This window comes from Alligator sinensis, unplaced genomic scaffold (assembly GCF_000455745.1).
Source record: "Alligator sinensis unplaced genomic scaffold, ASM45574v1 scaffold1581_1, whole genome shotgun sequence".
NCBI lineage: Eukaryota > Metazoa > Chordata > Crocodylia > Alligatoridae > Alligator > Alligator sinensis.
Genome location: NW_005842641.1, coordinates 383,100 through 392,510, shown reverse-complemented (window position 1 = coordinate 392,510; position 9,411 = coordinate 383,100). Strand labels below are relative to the sequence as shown.

General features: G+C 45.3%; 1 protein-coding gene across 4 annotated transcripts in view; it reads left to right on the top strand.

The window, feature by feature from the left end:
- TMEM62 (transmembrane protein 62) overlaps positions 1–9,411 on the top strand; it is a 46,928-nt gene continuing 37,517 nt past the window's right edge. The window contains exons 1-4 of one of the 4 annotated variants that reach the window (XM_025215353.1): positions 1–116; positions 6,123–6,234; positions 8,273–8,408; positions 8,594–8,731. In XM_025215353.1, coding sequence (XP_025071138.1) covers positions 8,692–8,731 — 40 coding nt within the window. In that variant the 5' untranslated portion in view covers positions 1–116; positions 6,123–6,234; positions 8,273–8,408; positions 8,594–8,691. Of the gene's footprint in view, positions 117–2,833; positions 2,874–4,087; positions 4,181–6,122; positions 6,235–8,272; positions 8,409–8,593; positions 8,732–9,411 lie in introns of those variants that run through there. The other 3 variants (XM_006033555.3, XM_025215351.1, XM_025215352.1) reach the window with 3 other exon arrangements.

Here is a 9,411-nt window from a genome sequence, read left to right as displayed (position 1 = left end):
GCAGGAGCAGGAGCAGGAGCAGGAGCAGGACAGGCCTAGGCAGGCCGCGGGGTTGCCTCGCAACAGCAAGGCCACGCCCACCCGTTGGGTAGAGCGGGCTCCCCCCCGCGCCCGGGGTAGGTGCGCAGGCAGACACCCACCCTCTTTGCCGTTCAGCCTTCGGAAGGCAGCACCCATCTGTGTAGGCCTCTTCGCCAGGGGTGCTCAACCCCATAAGTCTGTGGGGAGGCCTGTGGCCCATGGCCCTGTGTCCTAAACCGAGTGCACAGGGTGGCCCTGGCTTGCAGGGCTGGACAGAGGTGGCGTGACGCCCCAGAGCCTGATCCCGGTGTGTGGGGCCCGATTTCGTTGCACAGGGGCCAAACAAGGTCACCAGGACTTGATCCAGGAGTATGGATGGGGTCCTGGCATGCAAGGTCCAGTGTAGCCCACGATCGAGCCCTGCACTACTCATCCGGCCTAAGGGGCCAACAGGTTGAGCACCACTGCTTTAGATGAGTGGTTCCTAACCTCAGGTCATGTCCCAAATGAGGGTTGTGGGGGGCAATGCCAGCGGCGCTGCACACAAAGGATGAACCGCGCCTGGTCCCAGCAGTGGGTCGCGGCAAAAAAAGGTTGAGAGCCACTGGTCTAGATTGATCTGCACTCAGTTCCAACTGTTCACTTACTTGCAGAACACTTAAGTTGATGGTTTTCTGTATTGCAGCTCCTTAGTTTTCCTTCTCTGTGGGTGCATCTATACATGCCATTAAGGCAACATGATAAACACCAGTGCAGTTTGCACCAGAATCAGCTGCTCCCATGTGCAGTATCTGCACATGCACCTGGGACTGCAGCAGTTTGAGCCCAGGTGGAGCAGCCCTGGGCTGGCAGCAAGCTTGGTGGGAGGGGCTGGCTGGGACACAAGAGCACTGAAACTGCAGAGTCTGTGGCTGACCCCCAGAGCCTGCTGCTGCTCCCCAACTCAAACTGCAGCAGTCCCAGTCACAGTCCACATGTGCATTTCTGCACAGTAAATGATTCTACCATAAGATAGTACTGCCCCTGACAGTACTGTCTTATGGCAGAGTTGATTAATTTAGTGCGCCCTAATACCAGTGCACATGTAGATGGTGACACTTTACTGCAGTGCTAATTAGTCAACTCCTTAGTAAAGCACATGTGTAGATGTACCCTCTATTCTCTAGTTGGGGGTATTGGGATGATTCATCCAGTTATCTAGTTTTTGTGTTCGTTAAGGTTCCTGTGTGTGTTAATGCTTCTTATTTCTTAGGGATATTTGGAGAGGGGTTTATCTCTACTATTTTTCTCATTTCAGTTTTGTTCTAAGAAACAGAGAGAGAATCTGCTCCTCTACATGCTCAAAGAGTGTATTATTTCAGGTGGAGATCTTTGTGCATTAATCAGGGCATTATACTCTTATTACCCAGGATTTACCACATTAGCATTCTTAAGTTTTCTTTAGGTCATTTAGATTTCATAGACGTTAGGGCTGGAAGGGACCTCGAAGATCATAAAGTCCAGCCCCCTGCCCCAGGAGCAGGAAGTCAGTTAGGGACAAAGGATCCCAGCAAGACAAGCATCTAAGCATTTCTTGAATGAGTCCAGAGTAGGTGCCTGCACCACTTCTGGAGAGAGTCTATTCCAGGTCTTGGGGGCTCGGACCATAAAGAAATTTTTTTCTTATGTCTAGCTTAAAACGGTCTTGTAGAAGTTTATGATCGTTGGTCCTTAATTTTCTTTGGGGCACTCTGGTGAACAGACATTCTCCCAGATCCTGATGTACATCCCTTATGTACTTATAAGCAGCCTGAGCCTGCGCTTTTCCAGACTGAAGAGTCCCATGGCTCTCAGCCTCTCTTCATAAGGCTTATTCTCTTGCCCTTTGATCATGCATGTGGCTCTCCTCTGGACTCTCTCAAGCTTCTCAACATCCTTCTTGAATTGCAGAGCCCAGAATTGGATGCGGCCTCACCAAGGCCGAGTACAGCGGGAGGATGACATCCTGAGATTTACTTGAGAAGCATCTATAGATGCAAGCCAGGGTTTTGTTTGATTTACCAGCTGCGACACCGCATTGGTGGCTCATATTCATCTTGTGGTCAATCATGACCCCCAAGTTTTTTTCAGCAGTGGTGCTAGCACTGGCGAGCCTATAAGTATGCCGCAGGTTTTTTCCCCCGAGGTGGAGTACCTTACATTTATCCGTATTGAACATCATCAGGTATGTGTTCGCCCACTTACTAAGTTTATCCAAGTCAGCCTGGATCACTAGCCTGTCCTCAGGTGTGGACACTATGCCCCAAAGTTTAGCGTCATCGGCGAATTTATCCAGTGCGCTTCTGACACCAATGTCCACATCATTGACAAAGATGTTAAAGACAGATGTTAACGGTCCAAGGACAGGGCCTTGGGGGACGCCACTGGTCACAGAGCGCCATAATGATTCACTGCCCTTGACTACTACTCTCTGGGTCTGACCTCGGAGCAAATTTCCCAGCCATCGGACTGTGGTGTAGCCGAAGCCACAGTTGGCCAGTTTATCTATGAGGAGGTCATGGGATGCCAGATCAAAGGCTTTTTTTTAAAGTCCAGATATATGACATCAATCTCTTCTTCCTTTCTAGGTGATACATCACCTGGTCATAGAAGGAGATGAGATTGGTCAGGCAAGACCTGCCCACGAGAAACCCGCGCTGGCTATCCCTCAGGATGTTGCTCTCAGCCAGCTTATCCAGAAGGGTCTCCTTGATAATTTTCCTCAAGAATCTTACCAGGGATTGAGGTCAAGCTGTTTGGCTTGTAATTCCTGGGATCTACTTTCTGCCCTTTCTTGAAGATGGGTATCACGTTGGCCTTCTTCCAGTCTTCAGGTACTTCACCTGAGCACCATGAGTTTTCGAATATTTTTTCCAATGGTTGGGCTATGACACCTGCCAGCTCCTTGAGTACTCTAGGGTGTAATCTGTCAGGACCAGCTGGCTTGGAGGTCTCTAGCCTCAAGGTGATCCTTTATTAGATCAACACTGATGCTGGGTATAAATATGCCCTCACACTGGCCATTCTGCATCGTGCTAGACAGAGCAGTCCCATTGGACTGATGAAAGACCAATGTGAAGTACCCATTAAGCAGGTTGGCCTTTTCCTGGGTGTCAGTTATTAGCTGTCTTGTTTGGTTCCGCAGGGGTCCAATGTTACCCTTGCTTTTTTCTGACTCCCTACATATCTGAAAAGGGACTTTTTGTTATCCTTGATATATGAAGCCAGATGGAGCTCGGTTGCAGCCTTGGCTTTCCTGATCCGCTCCCTGCAGGTACAGACCAGTGCTGAGGACTTGTCTTTGCTGCACAATTTACTCGAGTGTTGTCACAACTTAAATTACATTCACACAGAAAATTTTCATTCAGTTTGGCTGGTTTGTCAGGGTATACCTTGAATTCAGGCTACACCTTGAATTGGCACAACTTGTTATCTCTTGACACAGTCACTCCCCGCAGCTTGCTAGTTATTTAGCAGTGAGGCCACTGCTTGCAGTAGGCTAATCTAAGAGAGAACATAGATCACCAAAGAGCTGATCTAAAATGTGGCCTTTGTTTAATTTTGTGTTGTATTCTGTCTTTCAAACATAGCTTTAGCAACTGTTTTATCATTAACCCAACTTGGTTAATTTCCAAGAGCTAAATATAAACTAGCATAACATCTTGTGGGAAACAGCTTCTGGCTGCTTTGTGATTCCTTAGGGAAGATTCCAGGTCAGTGTCTGGATAAAATCCAGATGATTAATATTCTGGCAGGGGGGTTTTTTGGCCTCTGCCACTTCCTGCCTTGCTTTTTCCTCCTGTCCCACTGATATTCAGTGGCTCCTGTGACAGCTTTGCCATTTTCCTCTTAGTTGTTCGTTTGTTCGTCATAACTATTACTTGCTAATTGTCTTGCATGTATAGTGTTATCTTTCAAACTTAAGCCTTTTTTCTTACAGTTGATTCTCCAGTTCAGTTGGAAGTTTGACCCATACAGACTTTATTTTGTTCCCACCTCCGGTCATCTTCTGCATCCCCTGCAAAATTTAGGATTCTCTCTTATCACTTGTATCCTCAACACATCATGTCACAGCCATAATAATCCTGTCAGCTAAGGATTGCATCAAATCCTTGCCGGAGTCTGCTACTGTTACTATTTTGTGAGCAAAACACTTTTCTTGGCAGTATTGAAGACGTGCAACCCCAGAATAGTCAGTAGCCCAGTAATGAAGGGGTTTACCTGGGTAGAGGAGGCTGAACTTCAAGTCTCCATTTTAGACAGGGGTGGGATTTGAAACTGGGTCTCAAATCCCAGGTGAACCTTTATCACCCAGCTGTTAGCCATCTTGAGATTGTTGAGGGTTTCATTTCTGCAGACTCTGCTGATCCAACGTACAATGGAAAAACGTTCTTGAAAAAATGAAAGCATTTTGCAGAATAGGAACTTTTGTGTGCTTTTCTTACCACAAGGCAGTATTGCAGTATGTAAATAAAGTAAAGAATGCATGCAGAAAAAGCCAGGCTCACCGTAGTCTGTTTTAAGAAAGGACTAACACTAATCACTATGCACCTTTAATTTTTCCAGTAAATTAGTTTCCATTTTACTGATAGCAGTTTTCTTACCACCTTTGCTGCTAGCAAGACTAGAGAGAGAGAGAGAGAAAAGCTTTGTAGCATGACTTTAATTTCTGATCTAAATACACACAACCATCACAACACACAACCCTGCAATTTATTTTTAGCAGTTTTAAATCATGTTGTTTAGTTGTACAAATGGGTGAATTGCAAATCCAGTGTAATTTCTCCAGTGTTAGATAGCAGTTACTGAAACAGGGTCTAATAGATCTCATTTTAAATAGGGTTTCAATATTTGTCAGTGACTAAGTTATGCTTATGCATATCCTCATTGAGTAAACAAGGAGCATAGTAATTTACAGTGGGAGGTCCCTATCATTAATACAACTTATAAACAACACTACACAAATAAATTACACATTTCTGGTAGATCTGATATCTTTTATTAGACCAACTCAGATAGTTGGAAAAATTCTTCTTAGCAAGCTTTTCGGCACAAACACCCTTCATCAGGCTGAGAGAGTCTGTCTGCGCTCTTCTACAGACACTTCCTCAGCCTGACGAAGTACGTTTGTGCCTGAAAGCTTGCTAAGAAGAATTTTTCCAAGTATTTGAGTTGGTCTAATAAAAGATATTGGATTTACCCAAAGAGCCTTGTCTGTGTATGTCCTTAGATCAATATGGCTACAACCTATACCCCTAAAACATTTCTTTAGTATAGAGTTCAGTGGAAAAATGCCCTGAAGAATTCTTTTAATTGCAGTCTTCCTTCAAATGGTCTAAAAGTCATGATTTAATCCTTTAGGCTGCTTTAGGAATTCTTAGGAAAAATGTATATTCTTCATAGGTACTGTGCAAACTTCTATATAAAGCTTTTGAATACTGATCATTTGCCCATACATTATGGGTAAATGACCACTAAGGGCCATTGTTTTTGTTTTTCTTGTGGTGGTATTTAGAAATTGAACCAAGGCCCCTTAACTTTTCAGCTTATGTTGTCATATGTTGTCTGATGTAAAGACATTATAAGGCCTTTGCTCAGACTTATCCTAAGCAGTTCAAGTTGCATTGTCTGGTCTTTTTTTTTCAGTTTGACCTATGTTAATTTTCTAATGTGGAACTGACTGTCTTGGACCAGCTACCGAACCACAACAAACACTACATAATACAAATTCTTATCTTCCACATGCAAGCAGTGTGCTACCTGGTCTTGGGCAGCCTTCACATCCACAAAGCCATGTGGAGCCAATCCCACACACTCTTTAGCTTTGTTAATAACTATGTTTGTTGTTGTGAAGATAAATGGAAAGCCGGGGGTATGGGTATGGTTATTTGTGTGTACATATTGGGGATGGGTTTTTTATTGAGAGATCCTTTAGCTGATGGATATTCAATTTAAAACTAACTACTGTTAGTTTTTGGCTGTACTTGCTTGGTAGAACAATTCACAGCTATCAGTCAATTATCTCTCTCAATATGCTGCACATTACATCACTATATAACAAATCAAATATCTTCTCCCTACAGGTGTCTGATATTCATATCAGTAGGTTTCAGGATCCCAAGCGAGTTCTTGATTTTGAGAAGTTCTGTTCTGAAACAATTAATATAATTCAACCAGCACTTGTTCTAGTAACAGGTAAGCAGTCCAGAAATCAGATGTGTTGCCCCCTCCTTTGGCAGTTCTCTGAAAAAAGCTCTTTCTAGATTCAAACAAAGAAGCCAAAGCTTTAGGGCTTTGTAAGTAATAAGAGTGAAACTAGAGCAAAGGGGTATCTTGTTAGCCCCACAAAAAGATACAGTACTAGCCCCAGCAAAATCAGTATTAAATTAAACTGTATTTTGGAGGTAAAACTGGAAGGTTAGTGAGAGTAAGTGCTTAGCACCATGTAGTACAGCAAGGGGGTGCATCTGTATCATGTCTTTAAAAAATTCCTTAAAGTTATGTCAGTGTGCCTCAAACCTGATCAACGGCAACCCTTGCTATTCTGGTCCCTCCAGCTATGATTGCCAATCATGTTTTTTGTCTGAGATGTGGAATGCTTAGCTTGAAGTACAACTAATTTCACCTGTCACTTAAAGCAAGCTGTTCTTATCTCCAAACTGTCAGTTGTTTATAACCCCTATTCATTTATATAAAAAAAACCTATGTAGCTGCAAGAACTAATCTTTATGAGATTTTGCTGCTCATGCTTTTTTTACCATATGGCATGTCAAGACAGATGACATAAGCTGTTTTCACTGTTCTGGCACAGCTATCAAAATGGATCAGAATTTACCAAGTAATCTGAAACAACCTTGTTGTAATTGCTGTATGCTGGACTCTAGATGGGAAGGGGGCAAGGTTCTCTGTAGTAGAGAACCTATCATTGACTGGAGTTCATGCTGTCATCTACTGAGCAAGCATGCTTCCTAAATGGCTTTTAGGTTAAATTATAGTACCGTATTTACTCAATTCCAAGACAGGGTTTTTTCCCTCAATCAATGCAGAGGGGAAAAAAACCCTCCTCTTAGATCTGAGTACCAGCCTGGGGCAGATGCCAGCTCAGCTTTGGATCTGAGTCAGGATTGAAGCCAGAGCTGAACTGCTACCTGCCTTAGGCTGGGGTAGGTTGTGTGGTGAGGGAAGAGGCTCATGATGCGGGGCACGCAAGGGAGACCCTGCGGGGTGGGGGCGATACGCAGGGGAGATTGTGCACTGCACCTCCATTGCACAGAGGTGACCACATTGCTTTCCTACCCCCATCTGCCCTCCAGCCACTTACTAACTACCCCACCGCACCCCACTGCTTACCTTCAGCTCCATCTCTGCCCCCCTGCTCCCGCTCCCCGCTCTGACCTGGCCAGGTCTGAAGCTGCCGCTGCTGTTTCTACCTTGCCAGGTACTTTGTCTGTGCTGAGCCCTGGGCTGCCACTGTTGACTGCCCCAGAGCTAAAGCCAGAGCTGCCACAGAAGACACAGGAATGGGGAGTGGGGGGAGCAAACACAGGCATAGGGGGAGGGCTAGAGGCAGGGGGGTGAGGAGCAAGGGTCTGGTTCCTCGCCCTCTGCCTCTGCTTTCCCTGCCACAGCAGTGGGGAGGACAATTTTTAAAACAACCCCCAGTAATTAGATTCTATACATGGAAAATTATAACTAATTTATAACTTTCCATGTATAGAATCTAAGTATTGGAGGTTATCTTAAATTTTAAGTTGCCTTGGATTCAGGTAAATACAGTGATTCAGAAGTATCTTAATTTGTTTGTAGATAGTTAAACAATGTGCATCAGTAAATGAGTAAGCATTAAATTCCTAATGGACATAAAACTCAAATATTGGCAAGAAAAAAAAGGAAAACTTAAATTATAATTAAAGCTGACATTACCAATGTCAGTTGAATGACTATCCTAGGAAATCTAGTACTGCAAGTAACAAGTTGACCCCTCGGTGTTTTCAAGGTATAATGGATACTTGTAAAAACTTTTTCTGCTTAAGCCATGTATATGGGATTAGCAATGTGCTGACATTATATTAACAGAAGATGGACTATAGTCCCGTAGACTACCTAAACTTTAACAGAGAGCCTTCAAGAGATTCCCAGAGGAAGCTCTTACAAATGGCGGATATTTCCACTATACATTCAGAGAAGGCCTGTGATCATTCAGAGCTGCAGAGAGATTTTTTTCCACCTGCAGGCCAGAATGACCCAACTTGGGGCTGATGTGTGCTGCCACTAGGACCCAGCCACTACCACCATCACTTTTCCCTGCTGCAGTGTGGTGAAAGTCCCTCCATGACTGAAGCCCCTGGCAGCATCACAGCACAGAACAGGTGAAGTCGTCCACTACTGAACCCTCCCGGCTCTGGGCCAGATCTAGCCAACAGATGGAAAACCAGGTTGCCAACCCCTGATTTAGAGTATAAGGAATAACCTGCATGCATGCACTGTATATTATTTTTGTGCAAGCTGCATAAAATGTAGTCTCTCATTCAGTCTTTGCTTCATGCGTTTACAGGTGACTTGACAGATGCCAAAACAAAGGACAAGTTGGGATCTGAGCAGATTGAGGTAGAGTGGCATACTTACCAGTCAGTCTTGAAGAGGTCACGGGTCATGGAAAAAACCAAGTGGATTGATATTAAGGGGAATCATGGTAAGAACTGAGGAACTAATAGTTTAAATGAAGCAGCGTGTTACTTCCCTTAAGATCATGAAATCTCTATCTAGTCAAATTAAAGTGAAGGCTTTTTAGGATGTGAATACTCATTAATGCACTGGTGCAGGGTCTAACACAGGGGTGGGCAAAATAAGGCCCACGGGGCCCCTAAAAAATTTAGAAAATTAATATTTCTCTGTCTTTGGTTCCTGTAACAAATAACAGGAACCAGGGGCAGTAGGACCCAAGGGAACCCAGTGGGCTGCTGCCCAGCCCTGCCCCCCCCCAGCCAGAAGCCCCAGCAGGGGCTTCAGACACTCAGTGGCCTGAGACACTGGCGTGGGAACCTCGGGTAAGTGGGGGGGACGTGGGGACCCTGGTAGGGAAGGAGCATGGGGGAAAAGTGGCCCTTCCCCTGCCCTGTGGCTGGTGCTCCTTGCTGCAGCTGCTCGCAGCCTGCATGGGGCTGTTCTGAACAGGCACAGGCAGTCCCATGTGGGCTGCAAGTGACTGCAGTGCAGGGCACCAGCCACGAGGTGGGCAAGGGTCTGCTTTTCCCCCCCATGCTCAGCACCAGCTTGTAACCTGCCCCTGCTGCCAGCCTGGGCCCCGCGCCGGCTCCAGGCTCACCCTCTGGGGCTGTGCCTCAACAGCAGCAGCTGTGGCTGCCGCCCCCA